The 20,522-nt window shown below is 39.1% G+C and overlaps 1 protein-coding gene across 1 annotated transcript; it reads left to right on the top strand.

Moving 5' to 3' along the window:
• The first annotated feature begins 704 nt into the window (after positions 1-704).
• On the top strand, positions 705-20,403 carry rbl1 (retinoblastoma-like 1 (p107)). Its single transcript, XM_042401984.1, has 22 exons — positions 705-1,459; positions 4,300-4,433; positions 5,403-5,606; positions 5,845-5,909; positions 6,638-6,766; positions 7,058-7,221; positions 7,309-7,373; positions 7,612-7,786; positions 9,008-9,174; positions 9,266-9,378; positions 9,503-9,606; positions 10,401-10,538; positions 10,772-10,936; positions 12,004-12,154; positions 12,255-12,482; positions 12,615-12,808; positions 14,096-14,272; positions 14,920-14,991; positions 15,348-15,435; positions 15,872-16,020; positions 16,224-16,388; positions 18,651-20,403. The coding sequence occupies exons 1-22, from the start codon at positions 1,298-1,300 to the stop codon at positions 18,843-18,845; spliced, it is 3,204 nt and encodes a 1,067-aa protein (XP_042257918.1). The 5' UTR covers positions 705-1,297; the 3' UTR covers positions 18,846-20,403.
• The last annotated feature ends 119 nt before the right edge of the window (positions 20,404-20,522 follow it).

Raw genomic sequence — 20,522 nt, 5'->3', positions numbered from 1 at the left:
TTTATTTTGCTTACAAAAACATAAAAAAGGGTGATTTCACTTCTTTCCCCATATCCAGATCACATTAGACCAGATTCAGATCAAAAACCACTATACTTAGACTTGTCCAATCTGGACTAGATTAACAAGGAGACTCCAGAGACTCATTAAAACACAGTTTCAGATTTGTGAAACCTTTACTCTATTTGTGAAAACTGAAAAAAGTGCGATTTCACTACTTGTTTCCCCATCCAGAACACATCAGACCAGGTCTGGATCAAAAACTACTATATTTAGACTTGTCCAATCTGGATTATTACTATTTGACAAAACCTAGTGGTTTTTGATCTAGACCTGTTCTAATGTGATCTGGATGGTGAAATATCTGGCTTTTTGTGTTTTCACGAATAGAATAAAAGTTTCACAAATCTGAAAGTGGGTAAACAATGGTAAGGCTTTTACTATGATGTCTAACACTCTTTCATAAGTGTAAATGGTGCAAAAATGAAGAATTAGCCACTAAATGTCATTATTAATGTTTCCTTTAACTTTCCCCCCTAACCGTGATGACGGTTAATTATCTGAATAATGTCTGTTGCTACCATGCCGCTAGCATGATGGCTAATAAAAACATTACTAAGAGTTGGAATATAGTCTTGCTGAATATCATTAATAAAGTGGATAAATTGGGTTGAATATCATTAAGGAAGTGGATAGGTTGGGTTGAATATCATTAAGGAAGTGGATAAATTGGGTTGAATATCATTAAGGAAGTGGATAAATTGGGTTGATCATTAAGGAAGTGGATAAATTGGGTTGAATATCATTAAGGAAGTGGATAAGTTGGGTTGAATATCATTAAGGAAGTGGATAAATTGGGTTTAATATCATTAAGGAAGTGGATAAGTTGGGTTGTCTTCCTGTCTATTTCATTTTATGTGTTCGGAATTCGCCGTACATTATGAACAGTGAAGAAAAGAAAGTTTCGTGCGTCCTAACGGTCGTATCGCAGTGAGAGCGTGGATGTAACGGTTGCATGGTAACGGTTGCATGGTAACGGTTTGCTGTAAGGAGCACGAGCGCAGGAGAAAGGGGGTCGGGCGAACAGCTCTCGGCACCCGGGACTCGACGCTCCCCTCGGCTCTGATTGGTCGCTGCCCTGCAGTTTTCGCGCCAACGCGCTGCATTGTGGGGATGGGTTAGCGGAAGTCCGCTGGTCGTGGAGAAACTGGGAGCTGCGGCTGTGTTTTGGTGTTTCGGATTTAACTTTGCGGGGTGCAAAACTTGACCGAAACTGTAAACTGTTGAGTTTGTACGAATGCGGGGAGAAGAGTCGTCGGATTCTGAGTCGGGGAGGATGGAGGAGAGCTCAGTCCGGAGGAGTTTGGAGACGTTGTGTCAGGAGCTGAACATGGACGAGCAGACGGCCACTGAAGCCATGGACAACTTCACTGCCATCTGGGATACTTACACACTAGAGGTAAATAATGTTCTCACCAACTGTTCACTGACTCAGCCTGCTGGTAAACTTCCAACTATAACATTTACTCAAGTCTCTGTAACTTTGATCGGTCTGTAAACTGCAGCAGCGAGGGACACAAACAGCGAGTTAAAGGGCTGTTGTCTTGATGTTATCTACTTGTTTACTTTAAAACATTTAGGTAACATTACTATAAAGTATATCACTTACAATCACAGGTTCCCAGAGCCCTAAATGATGACTTGAGATTGTTTACTTCTGGCTAAAAGCCAAAAATCCCAAAATATTTACTTCCCACACATTAAACATGCGAGAACAACAAGCTCAACAGTCATGATGACCAATAATTAGACCTGCAACAATCAGTCGATGGACAGAAAATTAATCTGCAACTATTCTGAAAATTTAAAGCAAAAATGCCAAAACAGTATCTGATATCAACTTCTCAAATGTGAGGATTTGATGCTATTCTTTGTAATAAATGATGGTAAACTGAATATTTTGGGGTTTTGGACTGTTGATCAAACAAAGAAAGATATTTGAAGATGTCACTTTGGATTGTAGGTAATTAGAGCGGGCATTTCTTAAACAGACATTAATCAGCAGACTACTCGATAATGAAAGAAATCATTAGCTGCAGCCCTAGTAGTAATAATAATAATAAACTTTATTTACACACCATCTTTCAAATGCTTCAAGGTGATTTACATGGGAAAATAAAGTAATTAGGGCTGCAAGTATTTATTATCTTATCATCAGTTAAATACTGATTCTTTTCTTGATTAATTGTTTGTACTGTGGTGCTTTCAAATGTCTTGTTTTGTCTGACTAACAGTTCAAAACCCAAAGTATTTAGTAAGAAAACTAGAAAATGTTTGGAACATTTGGAAGAATTTATGCCACTTTTTCTTAGAAAACGACTTAGATGAATCATTGCAGCTCTAAAATCAAAATTAAAGCAATTCAAGACTAAAATCAAATGATGGCAGAAGATTAAAAGGACAAAAATATGAAGTAAAATAAAATACACTGCAGTAAAATAACATAATACAGAGTGAAATAACAGATGAGACCTAGTAAAGCTGGAAAAATAAAACTAAAATAGAGATTTTTATAAATTTGCTCTTGTTCAGCTTATAATATTTGATATATCACATATTTTATTGATCCCACACAAGGAAATAGAAGTCTCACAGCAGCAAAGGAATAATATATACATTATTTACAGTATGAGCATCTACTACAAATGAAAATATAAGGTACAATACGCTAAGCTTTACTCAGTTGCACATGTAAGTGATATTAACTTAGTTTGAGGTTGACGTAACGTCTCACTGGCTCTCCCATCAGGGTTAAATATTGTTTATCAGATTCAGATTTTCTTCTCGGTTAACTGACATGCTGTCTGTCTGCACTTCCCTCTATGAGACGGGTACTTACCCAACCCTGGGCTAATGATTACATCATCATCATCATCAAACGCAGGGATCAAAGTGAGTTTACAGCCACAACATTAATTAGGACTTTGTTGGATGGCGGCAGGTAAGAGGAGGAAGTAGCAGCAACAGCAGCAGCCACATGCAGCTTAAATGGCACTCGCAGCCACTTAAATTATCCACTCAGTTAACAGCTGCTTTGCTCTTGTGTCACTCTACAAAGTGAAATTTACCTGTTAAAATACTCAGAACTATTCATTAGTCTCTGCGGTGGCAGAATGAAAAAATAACCTTTAATAAAAACATTAATGTTAATGTGTTTTTTATTGTTGCTGAAACCAATAGCTAATATTTTCTGTTGTAGTAGCCGATACTGATGATGTTAGCGGTTAGCACAGATACAGTACTAGAGATATGTCCATTGTATGGTAATGACGTGGTTTTAAAGACAATGACACTTTATTATGTAGCTTGTGTAGTGTAGGGCTGCAGTTAATGATTATTTAAATTAATCTGCAGATATTTTATCATGAACTGATGAATTGTTTTATCTATATGTCAGAAATTGTGAAAATACCAATCATAATTTCTGAGAGGCTAAAGTGATGTATTGAAATAGTTTATTTTGTCAGACTAACAGTATAAAACCCAAAAGATGTTCAGTTTATACTTATATTAAACAGAGAAATGAAGAAAATACTCACATTTACTCACATCACGCAAATGTTTCTCAAACTATTAATATATTCTAAAAATAATTGCCCATTAATTGTCTGTCAATTGACCAGTCGATTAATTGTTTAATCTTTTCAGCTCAAATCAAGCAACTTCTGAAAAACTCTAATATTGTCTATAAATGAATGTTGATCTGATTTAGTATCATCTTTTTAAAAAGGTGTCAGACAAATACAGATTAGAGCTGATGTTTTGCAGTCAGATCGGTCTTTTTATAATGTTTTTATTAAGATTTTCATTTATAATAATATTTTAAGTGTTGGTATTCAAGCCGTCAGTCAAGTCATGACTCTCTGGGTAATTATGTGGCCTTCATCAGCCTCATTAAAAATATCCAGTTAATTTTCTGCAGGTAAATAAAATCTAAAAATTAAGACCAAAGAAAGTATTTTTGTGCAGTTATTTTAACTACACGTCATTTTTTTCCTCTTTTTAAACATATTCATGCTGTCGTATGTTTAGCTGTTGCTGTTGACGTCTATAAGTTTGTGTTTGTGTGCTTGAAGTGAAGCAGTGGTTGTTGAGCTTTCTGTTAATGAAGAATAGTTATTATTGTTGTCTGTTTTGCTCAGTTTGTGTGTCTTTGGGGTTTTGTTGCACAGTTTAACTATATATGAATGTCCTTATTGTGGTGTCTTGTTTAAATGATGCATGGCTGTGTCTCTGCAGGGAGAGGTGGTCCACTGGTTGGCCTGTTCGCTGTACGCAGCCTGCAGGAAAGGATCCACTCCCACGGTGGGTAAAGGGCTGATGGAAGGAAACTGCGTCTCCCTCACAAGGATCCTTCGCTCCTCCAAACTCAGGTCAGTCGCTGTCGGCTCTACGGCACTCACAGCACGTTTGACAAATCAGAACACGTGCCGTATGAACCTCGTTGAGAGTTGGTAGATTTTTAAAACAACTGATTGTGTAGATAAAACTTGAAGATAAGACTTGTGAAGTGACTGAAAACTGAGGAGGTAAACGTCTTCTGTACGAAAGTGAAACAAAAGTTGTTAAATCTTCTGAAGAACTGGGTTAAAAGTATAAAATGTTTGCCACCGGAAGCTGTATTAAAGTACCACAGTGATAACGGAAATATTGATTCAGGAAATGCACTACAGCGTGTTTCACACGTTCATGTTCAACAGGAAGTCAGAATGAATACTGTATAATACTAGAGATGAAACGTTTAATCAGGTGACAGAAAATGAATCAGTAACTGTTTTCTATTTTATCGATTATTCGTTTAGTCAATAAAATTCTAAAAAATAGTGAATAAATAGCATTCACAATATCTCAGAGCCCAGTGTAATGTCTCCAGTATGTTTGTTTCATCTGACTAACAGTCTAAAGCCTGAAGATATTCACTTTACTCACATATATGAGAAAGAAAAACACCTTTGAGAAACTGGAACCTGCTTAAAAAATGACTGAAATGATCAACAACATAGTTTTGTCTCAGTTGACTAATAGTTGCAGCTCTAAATATAACATTTTATTTAAATATGAGTAATTACAGCATATCTGGGATTTGGGATTCATAACATATATAAACAATTTCAGTCTTTTCCTGCTTGGTCACGCTGGATTCAGCTGCATGATTTCATTCTAAACTTATTTGACTCCTGAACCTGTAAACATCCAGCTTTGTTTCTTTATTGCTTTTCCAGCATTAAAGAGTCTTTTGTGAAATATGCAGACACCATGTTCATATCCGTTACACTGGAGAGTTTGTGGATTTTTGTATGTCGCTCATAACACGTGTGTCCGTTCCCCCTCTGCGCTCCCAGTTTGATCCAGTTCTTCTCTAAGATGAGGAAGTGGGCCGACATGTCCAACCTCTCGCAGGACTTCCGGCTGCGTATGGAGCGGCTGGAGCGCAACTTTGAGGTTTCCACGGTGATATTCCGCAAGTTCGAGCCCATCTTCATGGACATGTTTCAGAACCCGCAGGGAGGCGAACCGCCACGCCAGCCACGCAGCAGGAAACACAGGCATGACACACACACACACACACACACACACACACACACACAGACACGCTGCCAGCCCTGAAGCTGGAAACACAAGCACAAAGATTTTATTCTCTCTGTCACATTTAGTCATTGTTTCTGGAAGCACCGCTTATGGAGACACACACACACACACACACACACACACACATTCACCCCAGCCCCGTCAGCCCCGTCAGCCCAGTCTAACCGAGTGTGTGTCCTCTCTCTGGCTCTGCAGGCGGCTGCCCTGTCACATCAGCGATGTGTTCAAGTTCTGCTGGACTCTGTTTGTCTACACCAAAGGTACCAAGAAACAAACCCAAACCGCTGAGCAGCTAGAAACTCTGTAGCGTTCATGCCGGCATCGGTGTGGTTGTTTAAAGCAGCTATTATCCATATTTATTCATAAAACAATGTATGAAATGACACTGTGTAATGTGTTGGTTGTGGCTTGTAGTGATGAACATACAGAGAATTATCAGAGACTCTGCAGCTCCTCTTGGCTTTATGGAGCTTTATAGTGAGTTTCAGCTCATTGTTTATCTGTCCGGCTGCAACTTTACTGTTTTGCTTCACTCTCAGCGCTCTCATAGCGTCGTTTTTCGGCTGCAGCAGGCAGAGAAAAAGCTCTAAAAAGCAGCTAAAGAGCCAGATATTCCCCTCAGGAGTCGGTAGAGAGCAGAAACAGCTAAAAGAGAGTGAACACTGGACTTACAGTCACCAGGTGGACAGAAACACGACTCCAGATGAATAATAATGTTGCTGCGTAACTGCTGGATGTGGAAATAAGCAACTGTTCGTTAACTTGAAAGGTGATGAAATGTCAGAGTTGTTTTTTTTACTTATTTCTGCTGAAAACTGCTGGACAAAACATCTGTCAGTGCAGGTTAAAAGTGATGTGAAAGTCAAAATAAGAGCTTTGTGTAACAGACTTATTGGACCTGCTTACATTTCCAAATAATGTTGTTTAGTTGGGATGCAGATTATGTGTGTGTGTTATCTGACGTGTGTGTGTGTGTGTGTTTGTGAAGGTAACTTCCGTATGATTGGTGATGACCTGGTGAACTCGTACCACCTGCTGCTCTGCTGTCTGGACCTTGTGTTTGGCAACGCTCTGCTCTGTGCAAACAGGAAGGACCTCATCAACCCGACATTTAGAGGTCAGACTTACTGTGTGTGTGTGTGTGTGTGTGTGTGTGTGTGTTTGTGTGTAAAAATGTGATCACAATGTGGGCAGAATCAGTCAAAATAACGTGTGTGCATATTAATACCAGATGTAAATGGGTCCTAAAAGAAGAGAGAGAGAGAGAAAAAGTATGAAAGTAGAATTCCTCTGTAAGCATGTTTGCTCACGCGTGTGTGTGTGTGTGTGTGTGTGTGTGTGTGTGTGTGTGTGTGTGTGTGTGTGTGTGTGTGTGTGTGTGTGTGTGTGTGTGTGTGTGTGTGTTTAGGTCTGCCTGCTCTCTACCGCGCTGACGGCCACGTCTCACCAGACGAGCCGCCTCCGTGTGTGTTGGAGAAGTTGTGTGAGCTGCATGACGGGCTGGTTGTGGAGGCGAAAGGCATCAAACAGCATTACTTCAAACCTTATATACAGAAACTGTTCCAGAAACAGGTACCTTCACAAACTCTGTTATAAATACAGACAAACTACTCTTCTACATGTTGTGAGGGTTGTAATCAGGCTTCTTTTTCCAATCAGATCCTGAAAGGAAACGAGGAGCTTTTGACAGAACTGTTGGATCCTCAGAACTTCATTGATAACAAGTAAGCTGATCAATCAATAAGAGAACAAATGTCAAGCATCACTCTGAGGGAAGATTTGTTGTCCTACACTGTCTCTCTTTAACTCTGTTTTACTGAATTAAAGTTCTGAACGTGCTTCATATGAGATGTTGTTGTGTTTAACTGTTTAACTGTATTTCTGTGTGTGTGTGTGTGTGTGTGTGTGTGTGTGTGTGTGTGTGTGTGTGTGTGTGTGTGTCTGTGTGTTTTGTGTCTACAGTAAAGCCATAAACAGGGAGTATGAGGAGTACGTGTTGACGGTGGGAGATTTTGATGAGCGGGTGTTTCTTGGAGCCGACGCCGATGAGGAAATCGGAACTCCGAGGAAAATCGTTCAGGAACCTTCAGCCAGCCAGACGAGCGCTCAGAACCAGCTGCAGCAACATGTAGAGAAGGTACAAACACTGTAAATGTATATTCAAACCTCAAAAGACCTAAACTAGCAATGAAGATGTAAATCACAAGTGTAATTTAATTTTTAAAAAAAAAGGCTCAGTTATTTCCCAGATCAGCTTGTCGTTGTAGTTTTAAAGCAGACAAACAGGAGGACAGAGTGTGTTTGTTGGGGACTATTTTCAGCAGTGGATGAATCCACATTTGGTGCTTTAGTGAGTATTTCTGGCAGCAGGACGGTGTGTGTGTGTTCATGCTAATGAAGGAAAATGTCACCCAGTGCAGCAGCGTGCAGAGTTAGTTGATTGAAAGAAAATTAATCTACGAGCAACTATTTTGATAATTGTTTCAGTTATTTTTCAAGCAAAAATGCCAAACATGCTTCGGTTTTAGCTTCTCAAATGAGACGATTTGCTGTATTTCTTTGTCATGTATGACAGTAAATTGATTTTTTTTTAACATATCATGAATTAATAGCTTTTGGACGACATCGGAGGTCTGCGGCTCAGAGGAATCAGATATATCAGGCTTTAGATACACACACAACGCTTGTTAGATCAATTCATTTGGTTCTTTTCATGGGATTACTTGATAATAACAAAAATCACCAGACTCATCCTTAAATAACAACAAGCAGAAAAAGAAACACACTTTTGCTTCTTTTTGACCAAAAAGTTCCAGGAACCAAAGGAACTAAACTAGGAACTAAAAGACGCTGTTGTGCGTTCCTGTTTGTGTTTCATCATGCAAATATGATCAATGATGAATTAGAAAATGACGGTGGAGTGTGAAAATCTGTTTCAACACATAAGCAAACAACAACACAGAGTCGTCCTGTTGTTGTTTGTATTTTCTGTTGCATAAGTCTGTTAATAAAATAAAAGGAGGAAATAAAGGACTGAAAACTCAGAACTCCCTACTTTCCATAAATATTTGTTTTTTCTATAGTAAAAATGTCTAAAAATTAAAAGTAATCAAATCAAAAGTAATTTAACCTATTAAAATGTGCTCTGATGATGTAAATATTTCCATGTATTTAATTTTTTAAGTAGAGAATTGTGTATAACAAGTTTTAGCCAAGATAATGATACTATAAAGTATGTGTATTGTAACAATGACTTAAATATGCAACATTATATAAAGTAGAGACACAGTCAACATCATATGAAGAAGATAAACACACATGTGGAGTAGAAATAAACTCTCTCTCTCTCTGTCTGCAGTCGGGCTCTCTCGCTCCCTCCACCCCCCTGACGGGACGAGTCTACCTGAAGGAGAAGGACCTGCTCGTCACGCCCGTCTCCTCGGCGACGCAGAGCGTCAGCCGGCTGCAGAGCATGGTGGCCGGGTTAAGGACCGCCCCCAGCGACCAGCTGATGCAGATTTTCAAGTCAGTTCCGTCTCTTTCGGCCTCTTTCTTTATATCTTGTGTTTAAAATCGCTTCTTCCTGCTAACGGTGTTTCCTGCGCTGCTGTTAAAGATCCTGCTCCAGAGACCCAACTGAGTCCATACTGGCCAGAGTAAAGACACTGGGACAAACCTTCAAAGAACATTACACCAACGACTCGGAGGAATCATCTGGCTCTCATATCGGTAACGATGGACTAATCTCTGCTGCTCTAATGATCGTTGGGATAATCAGTCCTCAGCTTCGTATAAACAGAGATCCTCGACATTTAGATACAGAAGAATAATTTTTTCTTTTGTCTTGTTTCAGATTTTGCAGAGAACCGACTGAAGCTGGCTGAGATCCTTTACTACAAGATCCTGGAGAACGTCATGGTTCAGGAGACCAGACGGCTGCACGGCAAAGACATGAGTGTAAGACGCTGCAACGCTGTGTTCATGTGTTTCCACTGAGCTGCCGAATCTTAAAGTGTCGTCAGTGTGAAATCTTAAAAAAATTCACAAGCAAAAACTACAAATTAAACAGCTTTTATCTTTAGTGGCTGACGGTTGCAGGAAGGACTAACTGGGAACAGAAAATGTCAAACCAGCTGCTTGATGTTCTGGGAAGAGCTGAAAACAAATATTTGTAATATTTAAATCTGATAAAACAGTCTGAACTCAAAGGTGCAGATTTTTATAAGCTTTCTAGCACATTTGATTCTATTATTTCAATCAGATTTGACCAAAAGTCTTGTTATTAAGTTAAGAATAGAGCTGAAATGATGAATCAGTTATTGGATTGAAAGAAAACTGATCAATCATTTCAGTAATTTTTCATGCAAAATGCCAGAAATGTTGTTTCCAGCTTCTTAAATGTGAGAATTTGCTGCTTTTCTTCGTCAGATATGATAATAAATTAAATATATTTAAGTTTCGGACTGTTAATCAGACAAAATGTGACATTTGAAGATGTTACCTTAGATTCACAAAAACTAGGATGAGTGTTATTTAACTTCCATGCATCTTTATTCACTTTATCTACAGGAACTATATTATGTCAGTGTTCTTTAAAACTGCCCCAAAACTCTTTTTCTTGTTTTTTCTTTCTGTTTCTTTCCTTCCTTCATTTCATCACGTTGTCTCCAGATGTCTCAGTGATCATTTTGTTGGCATGTCGTTGTTGTTTTTTTCTTTTAACTAAATGAAAATCTGCGTTGTGTTTGTAGGTTTTGTTAGAGCAGGATATCTTCCACTGTTCTCTGATGGCGTGTTGTCTGGAGGTGGTGTTGTTCTCCTACAGCTCCCAGAGAACCTTCCCCTGGATCATCAACGTCTTCAAACTGCCCTCGTTCTACTTCTTTAAGGTAAAACACACACACACACACACACACACACACACACACACACACACATTTACATCCTTAAACATCACCAGCCAGTCTGTTTAATAAAGAGACATTTCACTGATCAGATTTCAGTTGACATGTTTGGTGCTGTTGTGCTGCAAGAAGACAATTAACAGTTATTATCAGTTGCTCCAGAAATGTCTGATAAAACTTTATATATCGTGTGTGTGTGTGTGCGTGTGTGCGTGCAGGTGATCGAGGTGTTCATCCGCTCAGAGGAAGGCCTGTCCAGAGACATGGTGAAGCATCTGAACTTGATTGAAGAGCAGGTTCTGGAGAGCAGAGCGTGGACTGCAGACTCGGCCCTGTGGAGCGCCCTGCAGGCCGCCGGGAACAAAGTCCCCACAGTGGAGGAGGTCAGCAGCATGTTAACACGCATATCATGCTCCCTACATCACTTTACCTACTTACTTTATTATACCTGCAGCTGTGAAGACGTTGAGATAAACACACACCTGTTTGTACCAACAACAACAACATGTAAACATACTTAACATCACAATCTCTCTCAACTGCAAATGTCTGTTAGCTGGGAGTCTGTCAGTCTATTTATTGAACCTTAAGTACAACAAGACAATAATGAGATTTCTGCCAACAGAACAAGATTTCTGCTTCTGTTTCCGTTACAAATGAGTTTGGTTGATTCTAGTTCATCGATCTACTTTTCTCAGTCTCGTTTCAAGATAACTGTCAATACAAGGAAAAATACACTGAGAGCAAATGAATTCTCAAACCTCGTTGTCAGATCTTTTTCTAAACAAAAAGGTGAATCGCTTCAAACCTTAAAGAACAAGAAGAGAACAAACATTAAAAAGTTCTCGCTTTGACTGCAGCAACAATTATTTTCATTATCAATTAATCTGTTGATTATTTTTCAATTAATCAATTAGTTGTTTAATCCCTAAAATGTCAGAAAATGGTGAAAATCACTGTTTCCCAAAGCTGAAGATGAGTTTTGTCCCAACTAACAGTCCACAACTCAAAGATATTCAGTTTACTGTCACAATAGAAGAAGAAGAAGAAACCAATAAATAATTAACATTAACAATCAGAGAATTTGGAATATTTCCTCTTTGAAAAATGACTCAAAATGATTGATTATAAGAATAGTTGGTAACAAATTGATTAATCGTAGCAGCTCTTTTCATCATAATTATCATCATTTTGTTTGTCTGATCTCAGAAAATAGTGAAAAATGTCCATTTTAGTCTCTTAGAACACAAGCTGACGTCTTTAAATGTCTGATGAGTCCAAAATCCAAAACTACTCAGTTTACTATCTCTTCTTCTTCTTCTTCTTCTTCTTCTTCTTCTTCTTCTTCTTCTTCCTGCTGCGTCCTCTTTGTCTCTACTTCACTTTCTCTCTGTCGTACTTCCTGTCATCCTCCTCATCAACTCTTCTTTCTCCATCTTTTCATCCTCAGGTGAATTTTTCCTCCAGTTTAGACACTGGTTCTGGTTCTGGTTCTGGTTCTGCCATGGGAGGTCAGTCCCACCTGCCTCTGGTCGCCCTCTCGCCCATCATCCACCCTCGCATCAGGGAGTTCAGATCCGGTCTGGGCAGCGCACGCAAAGGTGGGTGTTCACTCCGGTTTAAGTGCATGAACGTTACACATGTGTGTTTTTTAATTTTGTGTAAAATCATCTTCATCATCTTCATCATCTTCCCCTCCAGACGTGCCTCCTTCTCCGCTGTCGGTCCACGACAGGTACAGCTCCCCGGCAGCCGGCAGCGCCAAACGCCGTCTCTTCGGCGACGACCCTCCGACCGTGACATCGGGAGTGATCGCGGGTTTGAGCCCGATATCGTCTCCGGCTAAAAGGCTGACGTTCGGCTCCAGCAGCACCCTGAAGATCGGAGCTCCGGGTACCCAGACCACCGTCCTGAGTATCCCCCTGCAAGGTAGAGACACACAAGTGAAGTTTCTAGATCAGATGTTGCACAATAAAATACAAATAAAGAGATAAAGATAGATAAATACAGACTTCCTGTGTTGGTGCTTTTCTTTGAGCGAATGTCTGTGAATATCTGCAGGAATGAGTAACGAACGCACAATCACACTGATCCCGGTGCCGCCGTGTGAATCATCGGGTCCCGTCACCGCTCAGTTCCTGCTGACCGCCTCCCCCAGCCGCGCTGCGCCCGCTCCTGCACCCGTGACCTCTGACCCCCAGACGGGAAGCGGCAGGCCGCGACGCACCGGATCACTGGCTCTGTTCTTCAGGAAGGTAGATTCACTATCATTAATGATTTTAAATGTGGTTTCAGAGCTCTCTGCTGGTGTGGACGATCGTTTGTTAGATGATGTTTTATTATGAAATTCAGGCAGTTTTGATTTGCTGTTGATTATACTGCTGATCATCATGATGCATGAAAGATTTGTCCAGAAAACTTTATTAAATATCTTACCAGCCATCAAATAAACATCATACAAGCTTGTTAATCGGTTGTTTTATTCATAGAGGTGTAATAAAGCTGGAAAAATGTAAGAAAAAATCTGTTCTTCCAATATGAGAAACATTAACAGGCAGTAATTATGATTTTATTAGACGTGTATTTCCAGCACTGTTGTACAGCCCAAAGAGTGAACTACAAACATTTGGCCTCATGCAGGAATCTGTGATCTGTGATTTCCGTGATGTTTGCTTTACGTTGTTCCAAGTTAGATTCAAACTCTCTGAACTGCACAAACCTTTTATTAAATCTCACATTTCAGCCTGATGAACGTCACCTGTTCATGAGGAGTCACAGAGATTTGATCATTAGCATAATTAACGCCATTAAAAATGTAGGAATAATGTTTGTTTTCCTCCTCAGTCCGTTTGAGCAGATCTGAACACAGTCATCGTTCTCAGGTGTGGACCAAAACAACCATAGCAGGATCCTGACGATGTGGTTTTGGTCCCAAACAAAATGGTGTTAAATGGTTCGTGTTGGGAATGTGATCCAAATGTTTGTGCTTTGCATTCTGGGACGTGGATGAGTGAATTTATTTAACAGTTGCTAAGAACTAGCCGGTCTAGCTTGACTAGCGCAGCGGTGAGTGTTGTATTTGGCCAGAGGAGCTTCTTCCTGTGTTTCTGCCTCAGACACATCTGACCAATAAGCAGACTGAACGTTGTCATGCGGCTCATAGTGATGCATTTTGATTTGCTCGGATTTTTCGCTGTGTGAAAAGAAACTGATTCAGACCAAAATGAACCGACTATAAGTTTGAAAAAACATCTTTCTACAGCAAAGCAGTCACATGACTGATATGAGAGGTGGTCATGTGACAGTTACATATTAGAGGAGAGAATATTATATTATATGAATTATTTTGTCTTTAAATTGTCAGAAAACGGTGAAAAATGCCTTAAACGATGATTCATTTATCAAAATAGTTGCTGATTTATTTCCTGTTGATGCGTCTCATCAGTGTTTATGACTTCCTGCTGAACGGTGTTTATAGATGACGGTAGACGGAGACCAGTGAGCAGACTGACGGTTGTTGTCCTCTCCGTCTGTGTTTGCAGGTGTATCACCTGGCCAGCGTGCGTCTGCGGGATCTGTGCGTGAAGCTGGACGTCTCCTCGGAGCTTCGAGGGAAGATCTGGACGTGTTTCGAACATTCTCTGGTTCACTCGACCGATCTGATGCGAGACAGACATCTCGACCAGCTGCTGCTGTGCAGCGTTTACATCATATGCAAAGTAAGAAAACTCGTTTTGTGTTTCAAGTGCTTCACGTTTAATTAAGACAGTTGACTGCAAGAGGAGGAAATGTCGCCTCACAGGAGGAAATGTTTCTGGCAGCTTAAAAGGTTTTTAATTCCTAAATCCTTTTTTTTTTACTTGGAGAGAAATATGTTTCTAGCAGCTGCCTTAAATGCTGCTGCTGCTGTCATCTGTCATTTTATGTACAACATCCTTCATACTAAGTATCTTTCTTATTTAATCTTATTTTATTCACAAAATCTTTAGCAGTAGTAGTTTAAATTTTATTTTATTCATAAAATAAAGAAAATCCTGAACACTCTTACACATTTTTAATTACTAACAGAATAAGATGCTGTTTCCACCTATATTACAACATACACTGTTAATATCCAGTAAAAACAGCACATTATAAGAGAAAACTGACGGTAAACATGTATTTATACTTGAAACACATCATTTAATACCTGTATATGTGGTGTCTACAGTGAGATCCGGGTGTGGAGGATTTTTTTGACTCTCTAAACATAAATAGTACTTTTCTTTACCAGGCAGCAAGTTTTTAAATCTGTCAGCAGGAGAAACAAATGTTTCAACAACAGTGAAACTCACCGTTAATGTGATTCCTTCCCTCCTTCTTGTAGATCACCAAAGAGACTCACACCTTCCAGGACATCATGAAGTGTTATCGCAGCCAACCACAAGCCAGCAGCCATGTGAGAAACACACACACACACACAGGGACACAGCACTATATGCTATGATATGATATTATACAACATACTATAGCAAACACTCCAATACATCACACAACTACCAGACTAACAGTTATAATAATATAATAATCATTTGTTTTACAAAGTTCTGAGACGATAAGATAAAACAATGAATTATTAAAGTAAAACTGAGATAAATTACAATAATTTTAATTTGGTTTAGAAATATAAATGTTATTGAACAACGTACAACAACATTTATGATGTCTGATTGTTTTACTATAGTAAGAAGTTAGAACTTTGACTAGAATGAGAAAATACAACTTACAACCCAAAATTTTTATGTGTGTGTGTAGGTCTACCGCAGCGTCCTATTGCGTCACACTCCCAGAGAGCAGGTGGCTGATGAGAACATGGAGGTGGATCCTGCATCGGGCGGCGAATGTAAGATCACATGTACATGCTGTATATCAGCTGATATTAAATTATTACAGACGTGTTTGTCGATAAGTAACAAGAAGTTGCAGAAACAGAAATACCAGATTAGGTTTGATGTAATTTATTAAAACTGAAATATGTGCCGATGCGTTTGAGTACCTGATGAACATCAAGTTGAATTGAGCTTGCAGCAGTAATTTAGTTAAATCCATGTGACCACTGAACACTTTAATGATTATTTCAATTATCAATTCATCTCTGGAAAGTTTGTTTTGATCAATAAACTGTCTAGTGTATAAAATATCAGAAAAACTCGACCAGGTTCAGTTTACCATGTTATGAGATGGAGAATAATTTCACTTTGCAGCAGCTGGAACCTACAAATGTTTGTTGTTTTTATTTGATGAATGACTTGAAACAATCGATCCGTGTGTCCCTTCAGCTGCGGAGAAAACCAATCAGGTCTCAGCAGAAGCGAACTCCGACCAATCAGGGGAGGAGGAGCGCGGTGACCTCATCCAGTTCTACAACAGCGTCTTCGTCCTGAAGATGAAAAGCTTCGCGCTGCGATACGCCACCCACGATAACCGGGTACGACACTCACACGCAGCAGCAGACGTCATGCTGTGAAACGAGACCCCACAGCACAAAAATTAAGTTCAGTACAATGAAATTAGTACCTCACAGTTAACGAATGGTTATATAACATGACTCTGTGTGTGTGTGTGTGTGTGTGTGTGTGTGTGTGTGTGTGTGTGTGTGTGTGTGTGTGTGTGTGTGTGTCGTCCCTGCAGGCGGACGCTCCTCCTCTCTCTCCGTTCCCGTCGGTTCGGGCTCAGCCTCTCTCTCCTCGTCGAGTCTCTCAGAGACACTCGCTGTACGTCTCCCCGCACAAGAACTCCGCAGGCTGCCTCACGCCGAACTCCTACACGTACAGGATCAACAGCAGCCCGTCGAAGGCAAGAACACACACACACACACACACACACACACACACACACACACACCTTCACATGTAGAGGGGAGAGGGTTTTATTACAAGCTGCTTCGTTTTTTAATTGGAAAGATTTTGTTCCTGACATTTAATCAGCTGACATTTCAGACTCACAGCTGACTCCTCCTGACATTAAAACTAGAGCAGAATCGATTCATTTAGATTCAGTTCTTGATTCAGATAAATACGGATATAACAAAAAGCACTGCTCAAGTTATCCTGAAACATCTTGAACATTTTCTTCTACGTTCAACAAGTGAGAAACACTTTTGATTCCTTTAAGATTCGAGGCTTTAAACACATTTCATGGCTATAAAAGAAGGATTTTTTTTCTTGGGCAAATGCAGAAAGACTCAAACATGACACAGGAGAGCAGGAAAGATAATAGAGCTGCGAGGGAGCCATCATTAAGCATATTTTAAAAAATAAATGCTTTCTCATACAGCTACAAATGCAAAGTGCAAAGATCGATCTCAGGATGTTAAGATTAAGCGTATTTTTAAATACAGCTCTAATTAATACAAAGTGTCGACAAGTCCTGCAAAAGTCTGAAGTTCTGTCGTCTAAAGGCAATAAATTCAGTAGCATTTTATACAGTAAGTCGAGCTGCTGTTGTGATAAATTAAAGATTCCTTACATGTATTTACCTCAGCAGAGAACCAGGCTTTCATTTCTAATTTCCCGTGTTTCCCCCGGTTACTGCAGACTCAACACTTCCTCTGTGATTACCTGTTGTCTTGATTAATTCAGTATCATTTACATTTTGTGCAGCACGAAGCAGAAAGTCCCAGAAGATTCATGAATGCTTTTTTTTCTCAGGACGTTTTACAAATTAAAAAACATTTAAACCAGAATCACTCAGCTCCTCAAAGAGAGTTTAAGGTTTATAAATTCTCTCTGAATAGAAAAGAAACAAATGTGACAACAAGACAACATCTAAACAAAGAAGCATAAATATAAAGCAAAAAAAGAACAAAACAGTAGATCATAAAACACTCAGTTCACTCAGCTTCATCTGCAGCCTCCCAGTTATTTTACTGGTAACACCAAATATTCAAACCAGTTCACTCCTCAGCCTGCGGTTCAGGTTCAGATGTTAAAACAATCAGGGTTTTTTTGTAAACAATTTCTGATTGACCAACTTACTTTAAGTCTCCTCAGAAGACGCCATATTGAGTTTAAAATGATATAAAACAGAAATAATGGAGAAAGTTTTGGCATTTGAGAACCTAGAAACAGATATTTTTTTGGCATATTTTGCTTTAAAAATGTCTAAAACAAATAATTAACCCTTTCATGCATGAATTAAATCACAGAGTAAAAACTGTTTACTTAAATGAAATAAATTGTTTATTTTTACTCCTAAATAAGTGAAAAATCATGTCAGTAACTTTTTTTTTTAATATATTGAATTTTGAAATGTGTCCACTGTAGTTGACACCATGCATCAACGGAGTAAACAGTGATTTACGGAAATTGATATAGGCAAAATATATATTTATATATATGTTTATATATAAATTATTTTATTACTAAGAGCAAATGGTATGAATACACATAGGAACATTAGATAACAACAACAATAGAGAAGATATTTGAAAAACCAGACCGAGGCCCTGTAGACAGAATGTACCTTTGTTGCATGACGTCCACTGGAGCGGACAGATGAAAATAATGTACAAGAAAAATATTATTAAAAACTTGATAAAAGCATTTCAAACATCTTATTTAGTTGAAAAATATACTTTTTACCTGTTTTTTTTTCTCTGAGAATAAAAGTATTGAACAGATATTCCTGAGCTACTCGGTGCATTTCCTCCACACTCCGCCATGTTGAATTTATGATTTAACATCACGAAATCACAGAGAGTCAGAAATGATATTCAGATGGAACTGTAGACAACACTTTCGGGGTTCAACACCTGGTAGTTGGGACATGGTATTACAACTTAAATGGTTCAAACACCATGCATGAAAGAGTTAAAATAGTTGCTGGTTAATTTCTATTGACTAATCGTTGCAGCTCTATTTATTCTGTTGTTAGACGCCACCTTTGCTGTGTCAAATGTTTCATTGAAGTGAATGAGGGGCTGTTTGTAGTTTACAGCACCTTTACTGTATTATTATATGTGAACATACACAATAACATCATCAGCATACGTGATACTAAAAGTTTTCTCTCTCGCTGCTTCTTCCTCTTCTGTCTCGTCTCCGTCGCTCCTTCCAGGAGTTATCGGACATCAACCGGATGATCCGGCAGGGCAGCGTGAGCAGGAAGAGGGCCTTCACCATGGAGGGAGACATGATGATGTCATCAGCGTGCGACTCCCCCAGCAAGAGGGCGTGTCCAGAAAACGGCAGCAGTCCGGACGTGTTGCTGAAACGCCTGCAGGACGTCGTGTCAGAACGGCAAAGTCACTGACGGACAAAAAAAACCCCAACATGAACATGAAAGTAATGAAAACGTTTTTCATTACAGAACTGAAAGAAAGCATCTGAAGAAGCTGAGAAGACGAACGTGACCCTTTCGTACCTCAGCGAGAAAACAACCAGTTACTTGTGGAGAAATGTTTGTGTTTTTCAGGAAACTTTTCTCATCACTGATGCCAGTTTATCTTTATATATTATGACCTGATAGTCATAGAGTCTGTGTAGCATATGATGGCAGGATTTATGCCATTTTGTTTTATCCAAAGCAGCGTCTAATTCCTCCTCCAGTGTTTCCAGAAACCACAAAATTCAGGTTTTGATACCAGTTATAATATCTAAAATTAGATATTTGAGCTACTGAGATGCTTTACGTCTGTTAACTGATTCTCGGTTTTCTTCAGCCGTTTGACTTAATTGGTTGAAATTCTTTGCTGTTAAAATTCATCTTTCAGCGCAGCAGTGATGTCACAGTGTACTCCAGTGTACGCTGTGACATCACTGCCAGTTAAACTCTTTCGAATCCGCTCCGTTACGTCCTCTGCAGGTGGCGCCGAAATGGTTTTTCATCTGCCGATTGCATTAAAAAGTCCAAAATACACATTTTCATACAAAAATCTGATATGAAACGCAGATATTAAACGGCGGCGCAGATGAATCATCACACAAAGAAGAAGTAAACACTCGAGTCTATCGGCCAATTCGTTATAAGCTTTTTATGTTTTCAGTCAGATGACCCTAATGAAGCATTTTCAAGTAAGATATTGTTCAGTTGCCATGACAACCGTGGCGTTTTCCTTTAATCCTCTTAAAGCTTTCACCGTCTAAAGTAAATTACAGTCTGAGGAAGAACTGATATCGGACTTATTTTTACCCGACGTGACAGTTTAGTGAGATTTGTGTGTAAATAGTTTCCTTCATGACAAATCAGGCTGCGTTGTACATTCTTCAGTATTAAACAAATCTGCTGAGTTTTCTACTTCCTGTAGAGATTTTATCGCGGAGGGGAAATTGTTTAATTTTAATCTTTTACTAATTAGTTTTACCGTTTCTCTTAATGTTTCCCTTTTATGGTTATAAACCATTTAATGTATAATTCTGTAACGCGAACAACAAGAGTGCTCGTTTGAAGCAGCATTTTTGTACGTGTGTGTGTGTGTGTGTGTGTGTGTGTGTGTGTGTGTGTGTGTGTGTGTGTGTGTGTAGTATCTACACTTTATTGATTCTGTGTCTTCATTCACTCAACAGTACTGATGTTAGAAATCTAACTTTACAGGTTTTAACATTTAATATCTACTGTTTTTGTTTTGCTAAAAGCAAAGTTGGGAAAAAAAGGAGACATTCAGAAACTAACTGCTTATTGTAAAAAAAAAAAAAATACAACTTTAAAGTGCAGATTTTGCTAAAAGTATAATAATGGATGGAGATGTGTAAGCAGGACACAGGTTTGTATCACTGTGATGCGTTTACTGAACACTCTTTAACCTCAAGGACATTTGTATTTTCTACAAACAGTCAAAGGTTTTGTACAATAAAACAGCTTTTCAACTTTATTCATTTGACTCGTTAATGTTTCAGTTTATTTTATGCAGTTTGTGACGGCTGGTTACTCATGGACCTGGTTTTAACTGCACAGATGAATCTTGTTCTGGGTCCACTTGAGTCTGTTTGT

Source organism: Thunnus maccoyii, chromosome 3 (genome assembly GCF_910596095.1).
Source record: "Thunnus maccoyii chromosome 3, fThuMac1.1, whole genome shotgun sequence".
Classification (NCBI taxonomy): Eukaryota; Metazoa; Chordata; class Actinopteri; order Scombriformes; family Scombridae; genus Thunnus; species Thunnus maccoyii.
Note: the sequence above shows the minus strand (reverse complement) of the source record. Positions and strands in the feature narration are given on the sequence as shown.